Below are 21,884 nucleotides of genomic sequence, written 5' to 3' on the forward strand. Positions count from 1 at the left end.
TCAAAAGATGGTACGTAAGAAAACTGAGCGTACGCTTATTTCCATGCAAAATTAGGCATTTATCGGTATGAGCGGTGGCTACGATCAAATCTCACATCAGTTCTCAGCTTGTGTACAAAAGTTTTAGAGTCAGCAGGAACTTGCTTGTGCAGCATAGTAAATCTGGTGGAGAACTTTTATGAGAACATTTAGATTATTTTCCTGACTGACAATCACTTACTAACTGATCATTAACCATTAAACGACAAGATTAAAATCTTTATCTTTATTAAATCCAATTGATAGCGGGGCACCTCACTCACTCATGCAGACGCTACATATCAGTTCTAGCATTGCTAACTTTACATTTTAGCCATTAATCAGCAAACTAAAATACAGAAAAAGTTAGCACTGCACAGTTTAAATGGTCGGCTATACATCTGTACCTATCAGCGCGTGCAACACCCAACCAAACACACCAACCAAACACATGGCTCAGTGGCAGCATATATAGGTTGAACAGGAGCAGTGCAAGTATTGAATCTTGAGGGACTCTGCATGCCATGGATGTCCACTCAGACTTATGGTCACCCATACTCACATAATAACCTCTCCCTTCTATGACCTGAACCATTTAAGGACCATCCCAGAAAGCCTGGCCCAGTTTTCCAGCCTGTCAAGAAGTATGCTGTGATTGACAGTGTCAAACGCAGCACTGAGGTCAAGTAGTACCTGTACCTGTATTGGTGTTTAGGTGAATATCATTCATTATCTTTAATAGCGCTGTCTCTGTGCTGTGCTGTGATATGGTCGGAAACCAGATTGAATGTTGTCGAAGTATCCATTTAAACTGAAGAATTTGTTTGGATGATTGAAAACAACTTTTTCAATGACCTTGCCTATGAAAGAAAGATTTGAGATTGGTCTGTAGTTGCTCAATATGGTGTTATGCCGATTGCTCTTTTTCAGCAGGGGCTTAACAACTGCAGTTTTCAGAGAGTTTGGAAAAGTCCCAGAAAGAAGTGAAGCGTTTACCACTTCTAGGAGATCTGCTTCTAAACAGCTAAACACACTCTTGAAAAACTAAAGACTTGAGCAAATTCTACTAGCTGGAAATTCAGAATTTCCACATACAATTTGCGCATACAGTGGGTACAGAAAGTATTCAGACCCCCTTCAATTTTTCACTCTTTGTTATATTGCAGCCATTTGCTAAAATCATTTAAGTTCATTTTTTTCCTCATTAATGTACACACAGCACCCCATATTGACAGAAAAACACAGAATTGTTGACATTTTTGCAGATTTATTAAAAAAGAAAAACTGAAATATCACATGGTCCTAAGTATTCAGACCCTTTGCTGTGACACTCATATTTAACTCAGGTGCTGTCCATTTCTTCTGATCATCCTTGAGATGGTTCTACACCTTCATTTGAGTCCAGCTGTGTTTGATTATACTGATTGGACTTGACTAGGAAAGCCACACACCTGTCTATATAAGAGCTTACAGCTCACAGTGCATGTCAGAGCAAATGAGAATCATGAGGTCAAAGGAACTGCCTGAAGAGCTCAGAGACAGAATTGTGGCATGGCACAGATCTGGCCAAGGTTACAAAAATATTTCTGCTGCATCATGAGGTCAAAGGAACTGCCTGAAGAGCTCAGAGACAGAATTGTGGCATGGCACAGATCTGGCCAAGGTTACAAAAATATTTCTGCTGGTTCCTAAGAGCACAGTGGCCTCCATAATCCTTAAATGGAAGACGTTTTGGACGACCAGAACCCTTCCTGGAGCTGGCCGTCCGGCCAAACTGAGCTATTGGGGGAGAAGAGCCTTGGTGAGAGAGGTAAAGAAGAACCCAAAGATCACTTTGGCTGAGCTCCAGAGATGCAGTCGGGAGATGGGAGAAAGTTGTAGAAAGTCAACTATCACTGCAGCCCTCCACCAGTCGGGGCTTTATGGCAGAGTGGCCCGATGGAAGCCTCTCCTCAGTGCAAGACGTATGAAAGCCTGCATGGAGTTTGCTAAAAAACACCTGAAGGACTACAAGATGGTGAGAAATAAGATTCTCTGGTCTGATGAGACCAAGATAGAACTTTTTGGCCTTAATTCTAAGTGGTATGTGTGGAGAAAACCAGGCACTGCTCATCACCTGTCCAATACAGTCCCAACAGTGGGTGTTTTTCAGCTGCAGGGACAGGATGACTGGTTGCAATCGAGGGAAAGATGAATGCGGCCAAGTACAGGGATATCCTGGACGAAAACCTTCTCCAGAGTGCTCAGGACCTCAGACTGGGCCGAAGGTTTACCTTCCAACAAGACAATGACCCTAAGCACACAGCTAAAATAACGAAGGAGTGGCATTCACAACAACTCTGTGACTGTTCTTGAATGGCCCAGCCAGAGCCCTGGCTTAAACCCAATTGAGCATCTCTGAAGAGACCTAAAAATGGCTGTCCACCAACGTTTACCATCCAACCTGACAGAACTGGAGAGGATTTGCAAGGAGGAAATGGCAGAGGATCCCCAAATCCAGGTGTGAAAATCTTGTTGCATCTTTCCCAAAAAGACTCATGGCTGTATTAGATCAAAAGGGTGCTTCTACTAAATATTGAGCAAAGGGTCTGAATACTTAGGACCATGTGATATTTCAGTTTTTCTTTTTTAATAAATCTGCAAAAATGTCAACAATTCTGTGTTTTTCTGTCAATATGGGGTGCTGTGTGTACCTTAATGAGGAAAAAAAAGAACTTAAATGATTTTAGCAAATGGCTGCAATATAACAAAGAGTGAAAAATTTAAGGGGGTCTGAATACTTTCCGTACCCACTGTACATCTGGAGCCTGCGTGTTTCTTCTAGAATGATGCCGTTTTTACACAAAAGTCGTATGATCACCATTTGGTCGTAATGGTGTGGAAATGACACACGTCACCTTTAACCCCTCACACACTGTGGGGTCACTGCTGTACAGGTCACAGTCATTCCCAAATCAAACATCATTTTAATGTGCACTTCAGGCAAAAACCAGCAGTGATTTCCTGCTGAATAGTATAGCTGTACGCTTGAACGGACAGCAGAAATTGTTTATTCTGGGGGTTTGCAGCATTGTAATTATTATTCAGATGTTTTTCTGTTCCGCTTGCTCATCTATTTTTTCTTAAATTAAGGGAGGAAGCAGCAGCTAGAGGTTTAATTGGATCGTTGCGGAGCGGGCGTAGACAGACTCACCAGTCGGTTGGCTAGAGCGATTGTGCGCGCCGTGGTCTCGGCCTCCTGCTGGCACCTCAGCTTGTCTTCTGTGGCTTTCTCAAACTTTGCTGTCAGCTTCGCCAAGTTCTCATTAAGTTGCTGTCAAGAGAATAAGACAGGCAGAGGATGTTATAAGAATGTTTAAAACACACGTTACTTGTAAACCTAACCTAAACCTCAAAACTAACCTAAACAGTCTTCAAGGGGTCATAACAAGTGTTTGTTAAAAATTGTACATTTATGTGTGGATATATGCAGTCAAAGGACTGTATAAAGCAGTTTAGGAGAGAATACCTTGTTGTAGTTTTATCACATTTAAACAGTCAAATCAATCTGTAGTCAAACTTTATTAGAGTCAGAGAGACATTTAGAATATTGTTAAAGTTAATACATAGTACAGAAATAGAGAAAATAAAATATAAATAAGTTGAAGTAATTAATTAAGGAAAGAATATAAAGAGACAATACAAGAAAATAAATAAATAAATCCATTTCAAGATTTTATGTAAAATGTACACGGAAATGGATAAATGCCCATCTTAGATCATGCTTCTTTTATGTTCTTCAACACTTTCCACTGTTTGCCTTCAATAATTAATTTTAAACAGTACTGTGGTGACAAATTAATTTAAAAAAAGTAAATTTCTCAATGAATATGAGACCATTTAAGCTGTATGCATAACAATAAAAGTTTGATAGATTTTAGTTTAAAATGTTTAAAATGTTCGTAGACAAAGTATAGCATTTCACACAAGATGATGTCATCTACCTACATATAGTGTGTTTATACTGGCTATTTTACAGCTATGGATGTGACTCTTCCAATCAAATATCTGCTTACTATATTTTGTGTCTTTTCACTTGTGTTCGACGTTCTAGAACAGCGATCAGAACAAAGAGAAACATACAGAACGCGTTACTTACGTTGATTTTTGCCTTGATGACAGAGAGCTTCTCCTGTGCAGCAGCGAGCTCTGCATTGGCTTTGTTCAGGGCTTGTCTCTTGGGCTCGACCTCACAGTAGACCTCATAAAACTTCACGATGTTGATGACCCAGGAGCAGAGGCCCGCCGCAGCATTAGATTTGGCTGCTACCAGTTCAGGCTTGAAGTCTGGATCCTGCAGGTACGGCTGGATGGCTTTGAGACAGTTCTCATGAATGTTTTCCTTTTTGAAATTGATCAAGGAATCAAGGAAGTTGTCAACCTTAGCCATCATCACTTTTGCGGCCTTCCAGCTGCGGTCTTTGGGAACGCGGCCGCCAGGAGCTGCAAGGACCATGACAGCGGCTGTGACGTTGGTTACAGCGGCTACAGGAGAACCGAAAGACTTGAGCTCGGTCAGATTGTTCTAGAAACAAGAAGAAAAGGGTCAAAACAAGATAAATATACACTAAGTAAACCTTCTAAAAAACTATTTTTAAAATAAAAATATTAGATAAATATGTATAATATATTTATTATATATTATATAAATATATCAAATATTATACAGTGAATATATGTAAGGAACAATTGACGATGGGCCATTGAATTCTTAGAAAATAATGCACATGCACTATATAATATATTTGAATAACATACATATATATATATATATATATATATATACACACACACACACACACAGACACACACATATATAAAATTTAATTAAATTATCACAAATTCATCTTTAGCACATTTACAGTCAAATCTCGGACCTTGTTGAGAGTGTTCAGAGCCTCTTGAGCTGCTATGAGTGCAGGTTCGGCTTTAGCCAGGTCCTCCTCACAGTCTCGCTGTTTGCGCGTCACTTCCTCTGCGATGCATGCCACTTTCCGCTCCTCTTCATCAGCCACCGTCTTCTCCCGTGCCACCTTCTCCGCCTCCACTCCCACAACCTGGATCAGTTTGTCTGCATTCTCATTCTTCAGTTTCAGCTCCACTTCCTGTGCTGCAAGCTTGGCCTTCAGGTCGTCCACCTAAGTGACAATGGTGAGAGTGTGTTGGATGAGGTGCATAAATCAGCAATACATTTGTTTGATACATTTTATATATATATATATATATATATATATATATATATATATATATATATATAGAATGTTTGGTAATGAATAGGTGTGTGACGAGATCAAATTGTGACAAGATAACGTTCGCTGCCGCTCCCTATTCACAGAGTACGTGCGATCGCGAAAGTGATGTCAATACCCTGCGCATTTGAAAGTGGCTCCCTGATGCATGCAAATATCTTCCAATATGAAAGCTATCTTAAGCCGGGCACACATTTAACGACTAGCTGAAACATTCTAAGACTGTGCTCAACATACAGCGATTGTTTCCTGCGACTGAAAAGATTTATATACTTTCACATGGAATTTGAACACCGACTGTAATCGCAGACTGAACGCAACTGGCTCTGACTGGACGTGTTTGAGCGCGATCAGTCATAAGTATCAATTTACATTCATAATCGGCCTTACAATCATTAAGTGTGTGCGCGGCTTTAGGCTGTGCAGTGTAGTTGTAAGCATCTCTCAGCTCTGTATCATGCTTAAAGAAAAAATTGATCTGTATTTGCACTTTGAATATTGAGAGAGTGCTTTGATTATGGTTGCACTTATTGTTTACACTTAAGACTAAAAGAAAACTTATTTATTTTTATGGTAACACTTTACAATAAGGTTTCATTAGTTAACGTTAGTTAACTTTACATGAACTAAGGAAGAACAATACTTCTACACCATTTTAGTTAATGTTAATTTCAACATTTACTAATACATTGTTAAAATCAAAAGTTGTATTTGTTAACATTACTTAATGCACTATCATGAACTAACCATGAATGACTATTTTTATGTTTAACTAACATTAACAAAGATCAATAAATACTGTAGCAAAGATATTGCTCATTGTTGATGTTGGTTAATACATTAATGTTAATAAATGAGACCTTATTGTAAAGTTTTACCATTTTTATTTATACTCTTTATTTCTATGATCAATTTGTGGAAAGGAGTTCAGTTTGGAGGTCAAAAGTTGTAGAAGCTCATAAATCATGTACAGTAAGGTCTGAAGAGACTTGTATGAAATACAGGAGAGAAGCCAATTTGCGGCAAAACGTTTTACAGTGCTTGAATATTGTTGTCGTCTCGTGAGCTACCTGTCTCGTCACACCCCTAGTAATGAACGTCTTTTTTTTTTTAATATGTCACAATGGATTATGCTATTGGCACTTATTCTGCACGGCAAACAGAGTCAGAGCGGGAAAAGCCGATCAGGAGAGAAAATTGGCGAAATATGCAATTAGCTGAAAAACTGTTGTCAGACTCGATCCCAAGCATCAATATGTCATCATCAACAATGTCCCTCGGAAAGCAAACAAACAGTGAAAAAAGGCATGCCGAAACTGTTCTACAGCAATCCCAAACTCCTCTCGTCTGCTCCTTTCTTCAGCCTCCAAAATAAATTAATTAGCCTTAAGAAAACAAGAAGTCAGGGATGAACGTCCAAAGGGTAGCAAAACTGTACAATACCCACAAAATCAAGTTGCTATCATTTGGGTAATTAAACTGAATAGGAAAAATGATGGAGAACTAATTGCCCTGAAAACACAGTCAGAAAGTGCACATAAAGCTATTGATGGAAGTTTCTCTATCTCTGTTCTCATCTTCACAGGCCTTACATCAAAGTTTACATAAAAGAACAGTCAGTCACATAAGTCTGACAGTATACAATCAGACCAGCTCATTCTAGTCCACATGAGGAGCCGCTCTCATCTACAGTAATGTAATGTGCTGGACATTCATACTGTACACAGGGGTTATGGGATCAAGTCCTTAAAGGATTAGTTCACTTTGAAATGAAAATTAACCCAAGCTTTACTCACCCGCAAGCCATCCTATGTGTATATGACTTTTTTCTTTCTGATGAACACAATCACAGAAATATTAATAAATATCCTGACACATCTGAGCTTTATAATGGCAGTGAGAGGGATCAATGAGTATGAGCTGAAGAAAGTGCTTCCATCCACATCCATCTAGACTTATTCGGTAATGCGATATATCACGATAATGAATATGCACGGTATTGTTATCGTGGGCATTTCAAAATACCGTAAATAATAATTTATTACCAATTATTAAAATTTTTATAATGCATATAGCCTACGAATACTTTCCCCATCAACCGTATAAAATGCACAACACCACTGTATACTGCGTCAAAAGAACACGCGCTCAGATGTAAACAAGCTCAGTGTGCATGAGAAGTAGCCTGTCTTCGTCATACTCATATTCTAGGCAGAATGTGACTTATTTCAATATCGTGATAATAGCTTCAGCAATTAATCGCAACATGAAAATTTGATACCGTCACATGCTTACATCCATCCATCATAAATATGTGCGCCACATGACTCTGGGGGGTTAGTAAAGGCCTTCTGAACCGAAGTTATGTATTTGTGTAAAAAAAAAAAAAAAAAAAAGCCAGTTTACACTTTCTTCGTAACTTCAATATGGAAGGTGGTTTGGCGGAAGCTACATATTTTACTTTATAACTTGTTTAAATATGGACTTTTTTTTTTTTTTACACAAACACATCGCTTCACTTCAGAAGGCCTTTATTAACCCCCCGGAGCCATGTGGAAGCACTTTCTTTAGCTTATACTCATTGATCCCTATCACTGCCATTATAAAGCAAATATTTCTGCGATTATGTTCATCAGAAAGAAGAAAGTCATATACACCAAGGATGGCTTGAGGATGAGTAAAGCTAGGGCTAATTTTCATTTCAAAGTGAACTAATCCTTTAACAGTAATAGTGACATTCTAAAACTACAGAAATTATACAGTAGGCCATAAAGCCACATGACTGAAATCAACGACATTTTCTTAACACAATATTAATACATCAATAGACAAAGTCACCTGGCTGAAGTGTTGCTGTGTTTTAGAGATATTGAGTGACGTGACCTGCTCTCCTACCAGAAAGACTCCATTAATGCTGTCAGGAGAGCGACAGCAACAATAAAACTTTTGCTGGCAAGAGAAACACTTCAAGCCTGTCCTACACAGCTTGCATTTAAAAGACCGGTATAAAAGACATCAGGCAGTGCCTACTTTACAATGAAGAGGACCTATTAATGAATAATATGTGTGTTGACCAGTGACCACTGAAAAAATAAATTAGCTAATGGCACATGATTTTATGACATGGAAATGAATATCACAGCTGTGCTGCAAGCACTCATGCCAATGAAGCCACACAGCTAATGCTTTTAAAGCTCTTCCTGCTTTTGCTCCTGGAATGTAATTTTTCTTAACCATTTCACCTACAGGCATTATTATGTAAAAAAAAAAAAAGCACACCAAATTTGTTTTAAGAACAGAAGAGCAAACGACTGGTTCAACGAAAACAGCCAAACACGGAATGTGCTCATCAAAGTCATTAGATCTTTATCTTGCCATTTATTATGTGATGTGCAGCAAGGTTTATAAGTCATGAGGACCTGATTGAGATCACCTGAGCTGTGGTGCTATTGAGCTTCTCCAGGCCATTTTCCAGCCGCTCCATCTTCGATGTGAGATCATTCCTCTTGAGCGCCAGCAGGTTCCCGTAAAGCTTAATCTGCTCCAGGAAGGACTTGGGCGTGGTGTAGTTATACCGCCGCTCATTGGTCAGGTAGTCTTTCGAGGTCTTGTTGACGCTCACATGTACGTAAGCCATGAACTTACTCACAGAGTCCTTCACCTCAGGCTAGACATGTGGAACAATTAACAATGCAGTTCATACATGAAATATAATTACCAGCATATTGGCAGAAATGTCATACTACTGGGCCGTCACAGCTATTTAATTTCCCTGAAATATAATGCAGAAAGTGACTGCACAGCGCTCGCCCAATCTCGCTCATTCACCCAGTCCGTTAGATTGGTATAAGGGGCTGTGCTCTGTCTAACCAGCTGAGACCTATAAATGGGATCTCAATGCTTTGGATTGAGGAAATCACGATAAAACCTGTTGATGAAGATGTACTGTTTCTACAGATGTGTGTGTCTCACCTGAATGTTCTCCACGTCCTGTAGGAAGCGCAGACTGACTGACTCCAGCGCCTCCTGTGGCCACTCGTGGAACCAGTCGATGGCAGTGCAGTTCACCACCGCGGGAAACTTTCTGCTGCGCACCCTGAGCTTACTGCCCACTGGAGAAAAACAGAGCGCCACCTGCAGGACAACATCTGTGTGAATGAAACGCACTCCTAAACAATACGCCCATACTAGCCAATAATTTGAATTCTTTCAAACAATGGTCAAGTGTCAAATAAAATGTTAATGTTGTAATTGTTTAAAAATGACCATGGTAATTCATAGTTACATACAGTTAAATATTTAGTTTGCATATTATAATAATATTTAGTTTAGTTGCATTAGTGTGCAACAATAGTGTTGCATGCCCACGGACCCCTGTAGAAATCTGAAGTACTTGTTATCCAGGGGTGTTTCTAGAGTTCGATCATCACTAAAAGTGATGTTTTTCTTTAAATTACATTATATTTATCCTAAATTATTGTTAATGTACATAATCACCCTATGCTGGAGGTTTGTATACTGTGCATTTTTCAGCAAAACATTTGACTTTCTGTGGCTTGAATAGAGAGCTGCAATGACAGATTCTTTCCGTTTGGTCTGTTTTTTTCAAACACCAAACTTAAGACGCATCAACATTTCATCATTCTTGAAGTGAACTTTTGCCTGTTTGGTGATCAGATGTACTGTTTTGGACAGTGCGCTATGCCTGTGAGCTTATCGCCCGGTGCGTGAGCGGCTTAAGGGCCCTTCACACAGAAAGTGCTCTGGAGTTTGGAGTTTAAGAAAATGAGTGCAAGTGTCTCGAGACATGACTTTAAAAAGGATCTATTCTGCTTTTTCACCCTGTTCATCTTTCTTTATTGTGTAATTTTGCTGTCTGAGTATGAAAAAGCTCTGCAAAGTTCCAAAGTCCCTCTAAAGGGAATTATTCTCTATATCAGTGCGCACTGTTTCTAAACTCCCTAAAATGCCTCATTTGTAGTCTGGAGTTTTCTTTCGGGAATGAAGTATTGTACTGAAGTATTATAATATTCCTCATTTAAATAATTCATACGCTAAATAAAGGGGCAGGGCGGGGGCGGGGCCTGGTTTAGTAAGTTAGTAGTGTGTTGAAACTGACGGTTATCGTAGATGGCAGGACATTTTCTCAAACACACTTGAAGAGCTTGACCAATCACAACAAACTGCTCCAGCCGACCAATTAGAGCACATTGTACTTTTCAGAAGGAGGGGCTTCATAGAGAACAGAGCATTACTGACAAACTTGGAAGAGACATATTTGAGACATATTTGACATTCACTTGGAAGAGAATGTCAAATATGGGAAAAAGTAAACATTCAACCATGACAACCATGCTTATTACAACACCCAAAAATCACATATCAACAAAAATCCTATACATGCCCTCCATCCACCGGCAGCAGAATCAGTTCTCGGACAGCCTTCCCAGAGACGTCAGTCTGTTCATGTTTATCTAGTTACATTGCGAGAACTGGAAACTCATTTACAGAGACTGCTGGGAGTACAAAGGCAGCACTGTGAGGCTTCATGCATCATTCCTGCTCACGCACTTTGAGTTGCCTACGGACGCGGTCGATGAAGAACTTCCAACAGTTTTCCCTGGTGTCCAACAGACCCTGGCCACGCACTTCATTCCTTAAAGAAGCAATGATGTTCTCCACCTCGTCGTCAGGGAACAGGTCAGGGATTTCACCTGTGATGAAGACAAGGGATGATGTTGAGGCACGCCATTCAGACAGATGCTGATGATATCAGTCTTTAAGTGGAATAACACAGCGCTTTGACAAAAGGAAATATTAGAAATTGGCCATAGGCAACAGGAAAATAATACAGCTCTCTTAAAAAGACAATACTTCAGGACTGAGAAATATAAATAAAATAATTATACTAATATCTTGATACAGTGAAATGACTTAATGGGTGATTCTTTTCAACCAGATCAATCTTTTTAACCAAACATTTACTGTGGACAGGACATTTTAAAAGCAAGTACAGTAAAAACCTACATTTACAAATAATTATGGCATGTTTTTCAATATATCGTTAGCCTCATAGCATAATTGCCCAGATCATATTTCAAAGGCAGATATCACAATTTGGCCAAAAAATGACTTAGCCAATTATGCTATGAGGCTAACGATATGAACAATATATGGATCAGTCTAATACATAAACAGCAATAATTACCTACATAATTGGTTTCCAAAATGAATGCATATTAAAATTATCAAATGCATATTAATGATCGTCATAATTTTAATACTGTTATTATTATTGTTTGTTGATAATAATAATTACTTTTTTTTTTTAAAAACTATTAATGTAAATATTTTTATTAACATATAGAAAAGCTATTTCGGCACATCAGTGAACATTTGAGTGATGAAACATTTTCAAACGACTCACAGAGTCGTTCTTTTCTTTGTTGCGAAATAAATCAAAAAGCTACTGAAGTTTAAATCAATCTCTTAACTCCCATGCTCAAGAGCAGCAAAAATAATGATTGAGCAATTCATCTAATGACACAGTCTTTATGAAACATAATGGAGAAAATAAAAAGCACATTAAAAATCTTTGCAATATGAAGTTTATATTGCCAGTAATATCATCACAAATACATCATCTCTGCATCATCTGGCAGAGAAAACCAGCAGAGTTTGATGCCAGCGGGCGCAGAGACACAGCAAGGCTTACCAGATGCTAAAAGGTCATTCACCAACACTAGGAACTTCTCATCTGCGACCTGGGCATCTGTCATGAGGAGCACCGTGCCAATATTCTTCACGCCAGCTTTAATGTACAACGCGCCCAAATCGCTCTAAGAATAAACAAAACCACAGTCACATGCCACCGAGCTCCTCTTCCCTGGAAAAGTCCCAGCAGAACAGTAAGAAATGAAACATATTACAGGCATGAAAGCTGATGAGCTACACACACACAGTAATGTGCAATATTGTGTTCAAGAGCTCCTCTGTGTACATGATAATTATTCCATTATTTTTCTGAAATTTGTCTGAAGTTGCACCTAGACTTACACTCTGGCAGGGAGCATCACAATGAATATTTGATAGGGCCAAAAGCAAGCAGTTACAGCAGAGATGAGAGTCTCATGCTAGTGTGATTTAGAGCAATTGTTTTGGGTCAGGCTAATAAACCTTTAGATCAGGGATGCCGTATCCTTTCTTCAGCGTGATTTGAAAGACCTCCAGGGAGCTAATGAATGCCGCCAGCCTCGTCAGGCTCTGCTTCCCGCTGCCTCCCACTCCCACCAGCAGAGCGTTTCCCCGCGGAGACTCCAAGATCCGATTGATACGGCAGCTGAAGCAGGTGAGAAGACATGAGAAGCAGAGGAACAATCACACTGTTGAGTAATGCCTAACTAACTCCATGAAAAATCAACCACTCTGCATAGTTAGTGGTTGACCAGTACAGGTTCTTATTCATTATACTGAATAATATGTGACGGTACAATTCAATAAACACTTATTTTACTTTACTCACTAAACAGATCTGAAAGCATATTTGCTTGTTATTAATTGATGCAAAAATTGATGTTTTGCTAGTCAGTTAATTAGTTTTAAGGGGGTTACACTTATTTATACTAAATAAAAAAATAAATTTTTAAATTATTACAGCTTAATTTTGTAACAGCACAAGACATGGTCTCAGTGCAGTGATATCCATCTAAATGCGTTGGACTGTGGAAAAAGGACAAATTTACAGATACAATATTTCCGAGAGGGCTTATACCCGTCACGTCGACAAGTCAACTAACTCTTTCTGGTGTAAGCTGCACAATCTATAGCAGTTTAAAGAGGTGCTGAGAAATCTAATGTTGTGTCAAGCTGTGCATGCATCAGCAGTGGCAATTTCTGGCACTCTTACATATGAGACATGGCATCCTCAAAAAGAACAAGGTTCAGAGCCGGATTAACTTCATTGTAACTTTCAAGTGCTTCCAGCAAGATTTTGTTCAGGCTCCCCCAGGATTGCACTGGCATGTATTTGGGTTCGCCAATGCCTGTGGCGAAGTGGCAGTACATATTCATTGCCTTGGCCTCCTCCAGGGTCTCTTCCATATCCTGATGGGAATAAAAAACATGCCTTAACACATGAAATATTAAAAGGTGAATAACTAACGCTCAGCGCTGCTGCCTTGGGAAGGAGCTCAAGTAAAACAAAATAACTGCCACCCTAAGAATTCAATCAATTCATTTTCCTCTTTAAAACCAACATAAAATGTGTGTTTGTCCTTTATTGTTCTGGAGGAGCGAGTGTGCGCTGTACAGAAGTGCGCATGTCAGATGATTAGATGGAAAGTGCTATTTCTCTCCTTTACTTGCTCATGAACCTTGGGGGGCGTGGAGAGAAAAAAAAAAGTAAAAATCATTTCCCAATTTGCAGGACTGACAGGGTTTTGCTTTGTTTACTATCGGTTCTTGTTCTCTCCACTGCAACAAATTTCCAGTGAAACTCTCTCACCTCATATAACTTTTTCACTGTGTCTGACTGTAGCTTGTCAAAGAGGGCAAAATCTTTGTCCTCTACCATCTTGTCGCGGTAAACTCGGTTGGACTCGTGAAGGTAAATCTTAAGCATGTCCTGAGGACTCCGCACACACTCACTGGTGCAGAAGAGGATGCCCTGTAGTAAACAACAGAAGGTTTAGTGTTTCTTCTTGAGCATTTCAAATCTCAAAATACTGCACAAGATTTTCTTTTTCATCTCAGTGGCAAAATAAAAATCTTTTGAAATAAAATGACACTTTATTTAGCTATTAAATATATTAATGACTATTTATATAAATGATTTCACATAAAATAGTAAATTATTTAGTTGTTTTTATATACAAACCCGATTCCAAAAAAGTTGGGACACTGTACAAATTGTGAATAAAAAAGGAATGCAATAATTTACAAATCTCATAAACTTATATTTTATTCACAATAAAATATAGATAATATATCAAATGTTGAAAGTGAGACATTTTGAAATGTCATGCCAAATATTGGCTCATTTTGGATTTCATGAGAGCTACACATTCCAAAAAAGTTGGGACAGGTAGCAATAAGAGGCCGGAAAAGTTAAATGTACACATAAGGAACAGCTGGAGGACCAATTTGCAACTTATTAGGTCAATTGGCAACATGATTGGGTATAAAAAGATCCTCTCAGAGTGGCAGTGTCTCTCAGAAGTCAAGATGGGCAGAGGATCACCAATTCCCCCAATGCTGCGGCGAAAAATAGTGGAGCAATATCAGAAAGGAGTTTCTCAGAGAAAAATTGCAAAGAGTTTGAAGTTATCATCATCTACAGTGCATAATATCATCCAAAGATTCAAAATCTGGAAAATCTCTGTGCGTAAGGGTCAAGGCCAAAAACCATACTGGATGCCCGTGATCTTCGGGCCCTTAACGGCACTGCATCACATACAGGAATGCTACTGTAATAGAAATCAAACATGGGCTCAGGAATACTTCCAGAAAACATTGTCGGTGAACACAATCCACCGTGCCATTCGCCGTTGCCGGCTAAAACTCTATAGGTCAAAAAAGAAGCCATATTTAAACATGATCCAGAAACGCAGACGTTTTCTCTAGGACAAGGCTCATTTAAAATGGACTGTGGCAAAGTGGAAAACTGTTCTGTGTTCAGAAGAATCAAAATTTGAGGGGCGCCATGTCATCCAGACTAAAGAGGACAAAGACAACCCAAGTTGTTATCAGCGCTCAGTTCAGAAGCCTGCATCTCTGATGGTATGGGGTTGCATGAGTGCGTGTGGCATGGGCAGCTTACACATCTGGAAAGTCACCATCAATGCTGAAAGGTATATCCAAGTTCTAGAACAACATATACTCCCATCCAGACGTCGTCTCTTTCAGGAAAGACCTTGCATTTTCCAACATGACAATGCCAGACCACATACTGCATCAATTACAACATCATGGCAGCATAGAAGGAGGATCCGGGTACTGCAATGGCCAGCCTGGCAACCCATAGAAAACATTTGGTGTGTCATAAAGAGGAAGATGCGACAAAGAAGACCTAAGACAGTTGAGCAACTAGAAGCCTGTATAAGACATGAATGGGACAACATTCCTATTCCTAAACTTGAGCAACTTGTCTCCTCAGTCCCCAGATGTTTCCAGACAGTTATACTGTAAATAGAGGAGGGGATGCCACACAGTGTTAAACATGGCCTTGTCCCAACTTTTTTGAGATGTGTTGATGCCATTAAATGTAAAATAAACTTATTTTCCCCTTAAAATTATACATTTTCTCAGTTTAAACATTTGATAGGTCATCTATGTTGTATTCGGAATAAAATATTGAAATTTGAAAACTTTCACATCATTGCATTCTGTTTTTATTCACAATTTGTACAGTGTCCCAACTTTTTTGGAATCGGGTTTGTATGTATATTTAGTATTTTTAAATCACTCTTTGTTTAAATTATGTAAAGTCTGGGATAAGGGTACAACAATAAAATCATAAAAGGCATTTAAAATAAATGATGAAAGTATGTAAAAAAACATGTAAAAAAAGTTTAAGACAAAGTTGTCAATGTGACATTCATATAACAAAAAGAATAAAGTTGATAAAGTCAATAAAAAAAATAAAAAAAGCCAGACAGGAAAACACCTAGTTACAATAAAACTTCAAAATGAAGAAAAAAAAAAAAAAAAAAAAAAAAAATCAAAATGAAACAATAAATACAAAATTCAGTCATGAAACTCTAACCGAGCACTGATCGGTTCTTTCTATGCTGTGGCACCAGCCAATCAGAAGTAATTCCAAATCCATGCAACCATATATATTGTACCCTAGCCTGCGATCGACAAGCTGCACAATGTGAAGCGTTGTTATCCCTCCTTCCCAGCGCCACCTGTAGAGATCTGCTACTGGGTTCTACAATTCTTGCAGCAGCCTTTTCTTTGTTGTTTTATTCGACTAAACTGAACAAATTTGTATTTGCTGCAGTAGCAGCAGCAACAGCAACAGCAGCATAGCAGATCTTGTACGTCAAAATCAAGCCATGTATACTTCATTGCCCCATGCCAATAAATGCTGGTTGAATTTAATCCTCTCCGAGAGTTGTCATGATTGAAATATCATCAAACTACAAACACTCCATAGAGTCTGCTGCTTCATTATTCTGCAATCCAGCGCTGCAGTCAAGATGCCATTTCACAGTGGCCACCTTTGAAAACAAATAAATCAAACGGAATGGCCATCGCTGCTCAGCATATAGGTTCAGTCATTCCTGGACAGCATGTGATGAAGTCTGTAATGATGACATACAGCGTCATGACATACATGACATAGATGACATAGATGACACAGATGTCATCGCCCTTGATGGAGCCTCGTTATCTTAGTGTTCTCTCACACCCGGATAAAATAATTAATTCACATCAGTCACTGTGTTGAAATGTACAGTTCCAACCAGCAGCATCTGAACAGGGAAGTTTTCCACAGAACTTTATTTAAAAATGTTTAAGGGAAACTTTTCCTTGGATATGGGACGAATAGGCTGCCTTTTAATTTTTTTAAATCATTCACAAAAACAAGATGGACCCGATGGTGCCTTTGGGTCCTTCACAGTGAAACATGAGACATTTTAAACTGCATATCGCCAACTAATTAAACCAGTCCAAGAAATAGCCGAGCAATCACTGCAGTCTCATCACAACAGAAACACTGAACGTACAGTGGAGATTAATAAGAAAGAGCCAAAGATTGCGACGTAGATGAAGCCTTATGGAGAAATCAGAGGGAAAGTGTGCTTTGAGGCTTTGCTGTAGGGCAGTCTCTGTTCCTCAGACAGCTGAACTGTCAGCTGAATTAGTAAGGCAGAACTAAGGGCAGCACTTCAAATGTTCCATCAGCAGTGTTTCATCTGCTCCTTTCTCCCACTCTCATTTTGCTTCATTGCTCCGACTGCACCCAAAACAATGAGTAGAGGTTCACAGGCTATTTTTTTTCAGCTATCAACATCACTGTTTCTGCTTTCAATATCATAGAGGAAACGGTGCTCAGTAAAGCCATTACAAAACAATAAATCAGATTTAGCCCTGAGTGACACCAACAAGTGCAGTTACATTTGAACCACCATTTTTATTTCAATAAATCCACCACCAGTTCTGGAGTCAATAATCTACAGCTCATCTCAAACAACTAGCTTTGCCTTCCAATCATTAGTCATTTGAGACAGAAATGACTTGCACTGTTTACAGAGTAGTAGTAGTATAATTTTATTTAATGCCATGTCAGCATCTGAGGCTATTTTCATGGCAAAAACTAAATTACAAAAATACAAATATCACGTAAATACAATAAAAACCAAGCAAACAAATAAACACAGCAAGTAATATTATATATATTTTTTAAATTAAAATATAATAAAAATTCAGACAAAATCTTACTAAATAAGTCCTTAAATTAACTAACTAACTAACTAACTAACTAATTAACTTAACTAAGAGCTTTCAGTTGCACTAAAACCAGGACAGCCCAATAGAATATGCTTAATAAAAGGAGAGTCTTGCAAAACATTCATAGAGTTGGGTCTTCACCTTTATGCAAAAATGCATGAGTCAGTCTTGTATGACCTATACGACATCTGGTTCATTCTTCAGAGATTCATGACTTATGAGGCAATCATATAAATGTAATATTCCACATAGGAAAGATTATAACCTTTCACCAGTTAAAAGAGCGATTGATTGGCATTCAGAGAGCAAGAAGAGGTGTTGCTGGGATAAATGATTTATTACTGGAAGGCTTTTGTTTTCAGTCTGTTGTAAGCTGACAAAAGGCTTGTACCTGGAATATGTTGGAGAGATCACGGAGATTGAAGATGTAGTGGAACTTGATGGCGGTGGGAAGGAAGGTGGTGGTGATGCGGTGATGGAAATCGAGTGCCAGCTTGACCAGCTGTGAGCTGCTCTTCTGCAGAACCGCTGCGAATCCCTCGCTGCGCAGGTGCTGGTTTAAGATGCTGCAGTAGATGGTGTTCAGTGCGTCCACTCCAGGGAAGGAGAGCGCAAACACCGAGAAATGCCTCTGAGATACATGTTTCAACAGTTTTACATTAAGCCTTTGCTTAAGCTTTGACAGGTAACACTAGCTATATGAAACATTTTCCAAATAAAACACGTAGTGAAAGTAAACAGTGTCAGAGAGGGTGAGAGAAAGTATTTAATGTCTGGTATTGAATTGACACTGATAGTGAGCACCTGTAGGCGGGGGTTGATGGTGAAGCTGCCGGAGGTGGGATTCATGCAGGACACATACTGCACGTTGTGGATCTCCTTCAGCTGCAGCTTGCTCCTGTCGTACCTGAGAGGAAACAGCATTCCGTCAGTCACACAAACACACGCTTTGTATGCACACCGAGACACAAATAATAAAATAATAAAAATTTATTAAATAAAAGAATTATTAAATGGGAAATAACAATATACAAAAAATAACTTAAAAAATACACAATATACAAAAATAGACAATAGACGGTATACAATATGCATGTACAGGTATGCTATGCACACATGCAAGGAAATGTAAATAAGAAGTATGGTGTGTTAAATAAATAAATGTATAAATAGTGTTGTGTATTGCACATGTTTGTTGCCAAGTGGGGCCATTAACTTTTTCATGAGATGAACTTGCCTTAGGGAAGAAACTGTGCTCTGTAGAGCTGACCAGATGGCAAAAGTTCAAAAAGGAATTGGCCTGGGTGTGAAGGGGTCAAGAATGATTTTGCCAGCCTTTCTACTCACTCTGGATGAGTACAGTTCTTAGCCGTTCAGACTTGCTAAATCTGATCGGATTTCAATCAGGATAAGCACAAAAATCAGATTTGGACTGACAGTCTGAACAAGGCTAAATGGCCATGAGGGTCAGCTTGAGCATCTCAGGGAATCAGAACAGAAATTACACTTTAAACATGACCTATTATGCCCTTTTACAAAGTCTTGATTTTTTAATGTCTCTACTAGAACAGGTTTTCATGCTTGAATGTTCATTATTTTCCCCAAATTTGACAATGTCGCAGCCCCTCTCTTCCCAGTCTGTCAGTAACGCTCTGTTTAGTTCCTGTCTCTATGAAGCAATGTGCTCTGAGTAGTTGGTTGGTCCAGTATGTTGTGATTGATCATGCACTTCGAGCGTGTTAGGTAAATGTCTTGCCCCGCACCATAACCATGAGTTTCAACACACTACTAACTCAACCAGGCCCCGCCCCTTTATCTAGTGAATTATTTAAAAGAGGAATATTGTGACGTGTTCAATCCCGGAAGAAAACTCAAGACTACAATGGAGGTGTTTCAGGGAGTTCCGAAACAGTGCGCACTGATATAGAAAATAACTCCCTTTGGAGGGACTTTGCAGAGCTTTATCATGCTCAAACAGCAACATTACACAGTAAAGAAAGATGAACATTGGGAAAAAGCATCATACTAAGACTGCTGAATCAGTCATGTGATGGTCAGTACCAGTGGTTGTAGTCCATGTGCTGACGGATCAGGGTGTGAGGCTGGACCGTGCCGTACTCGTCCACCTCTGGCATGTTCATGTCATCGATGAAGTAAATTAGCCGCTTGCTGCCGGGTGGCCCGTAGTTCCTGCCTGCCTTCTTCTCTAAGGGCTTCTCTAAAACAGCTGCAGGAAAGATGCTTTGTGAGCACAGAATTACCAAATACAATTACATGAAGCTTATAGACAAAGTCTCGTCAATGTCAAACATTGCAGAGAAGTACAGAAATTTAACAAGAAAACTGCAGTGCATAAAAAACATAATGGCAGTCTTTCATGAAAAGGGTTTCACTTTGGTGCCCCAGTACTTTTAAATATGGTTTAATAAACTATTATCTAACATAAAATGAACACAGTTTAAAATCCATCTAATGTCTATCAAAGCCTTTAAAATCATGCTTTTTGCCATTTTTTACATAATCTGTTGAAATGGTATTTGGTTCAGTGTGCAAAGGTTCTTGAATTAATTGTTCGGCTAATTTTGCTGAATATATTCATTTTACTAATAGTAAAAACACAGCATTTCTCAACTGTGATACCCAGAAAGTATCATATTTTAGAACTGCATGATCAGAAGAAATAATTTATACAAACTTTACTCATGTTATTCAAGTTATTGCAAGAAAAAATTTTAAATAAATATTTAGGCTAATTTTGCTGATTTGCAACCCAGTTATCCATTCAGATTTATACATTATATTATATTACATATTTATGTAAGTTTTGTTTATTTGGTGCTTGCTTGAACAAAAATCAGATGCACACAAACATACCCTGTAACATGGCTGATGTGGTATAGTAGTTGAAGGGGACGTTTTTGATGGCATATTTGTCTGGGTCCAAGGAGCCGAGCTTGTTTCCCACCAGAACAGATTTTCCGGTGCCAGCGTTGCCCACCAGCATGACGGGCCGCCGCCTCTCCAGCAGTCTGTCCATGAAGTAGCGCACGCGGATGGTCTCTGTAGTGTGGACTAGGCAGGCCTGAGGAAGACACATGGCCAATGACCTTAATTTCTCAACAACATACATCCAGAGACGACAAAACTCTGTGAGTGCCTACATGTGCGCCGTTTTAAGGCATTGTGAGTGCGCTTCATTTAGAACAAACCTCTCTGTAGATTTTTCAGACCATTGTTTTCAGCAATTTATTTAGTATATAGTACAATCATCTGAAAATATTATCTTCCCTGTTTTTTTCCCATTGGTTTTCCTAAAATTCTTTATAACCTGTGTATATTCACCTTTGACGCATCAGTTTTGTGATTCCGTAAAAAAAGTGGTTCCCTTTTGAATGAGAACTCGCACTGCATCCTCTAGAGGACACTATGAGGAATGCCTCCGGCATGAGTCTAAACACAATAATGAACTTAACATTGGCCAGCGACAACCTATGATGTCACTACTGGTGCAACTGAGTATAAAAGGGAACCTGTGAAATACGTCATCCTCTTTCTTGTCTTCAGGAGACTGTTTGTTTGAACACATGTCTAAACAGGCAAACTATGGCCAGCACTAGTGCTAGGAACTTTAGGAAGTGTGTTCATCCGTGCCAGCGTTTTCTGACACCGGATGACACATGATATGTTCGTTGTGTGCCTGGGCGTAGAGCATGCATTCTCAGTCATCGAGGGGGCTGTATGTGTACACTGTGAGCATTTCGCTATGAAGAAACTTCGCTCTCATCTGTCCCTTTTCTCGAGGGAATTTGGACAGCTATTTCTAAAAGGAATGCAGCCCAAACCATTCTAGCTGTAACTCGGCTAAACATTCAGATTGCTCTGACTCGGGATTGCTATCTATTCTAACTGATCTAGCTTATGGCTTTAGTAAACCAGACGATCAAAACTATGAAATGTCCCATAGACTGTTATTGATGGATTCGAAAGCAATATAGTAAATCATGATAAAACAGGCTAACTGTGTTAAATCATGCTATAACAAGCCAGAAAATTGTTAAATCATATTATCAGCATGTTAATCATGCTAGCATGCAAGGAAACATGCTTGCAATGTGCTAATTC

General features: G+C 39.0%; 1 protein-coding gene across 1 annotated transcript in view; it reads right to left on the reverse strand.

The window, feature by feature from the left end:
• LOC125278133 (dynein axonemal heavy chain 9-like) overlaps window positions 1–21,884 on the reverse strand; it is a 102,865-nt gene that overhangs the window by 34,382 nt on the left and 46,599 nt on the right. The window contains 14 exon segments of the mRNA XM_048206974.1: window positions 3,212–3,331; window positions 4,157–4,582; window positions 4,935–5,195; window positions 8,740–8,973; window positions 9,279–9,440; window positions 10,878–11,020; window positions 12,022–12,145; window positions 12,483–12,645; window positions 13,213–13,409; window positions 13,810–13,971; window positions 18,154–18,393; window positions 18,567–18,669; window positions 19,824–19,989; window positions 20,637–20,844. Coding sequence (XP_048062931.1) covers window positions 3,212–3,331; window positions 4,157–4,582; window positions 4,935–5,195; window positions 8,740–8,973; window positions 9,279–9,440; window positions 10,878–11,020; window positions 12,022–12,145; window positions 12,483–12,645; window positions 13,213–13,409; window positions 13,810–13,971; window positions 18,154–18,393; window positions 18,567–18,669; window positions 19,824–19,989; window positions 20,637–20,844 — 2,709 coding nt within the window.

The sequence above is a fragment of the Megalobrama amblycephala genome, linkage group LG11 (genome assembly GCF_018812025.1).
Source record: "Megalobrama amblycephala isolate DHTTF-2021 linkage group LG11, ASM1881202v1, whole genome shotgun sequence".
NCBI classification, from domain to species: Eukaryota; Metazoa; Chordata; class Actinopteri; order Cypriniformes; family Xenocyprididae; genus Megalobrama; species Megalobrama amblycephala.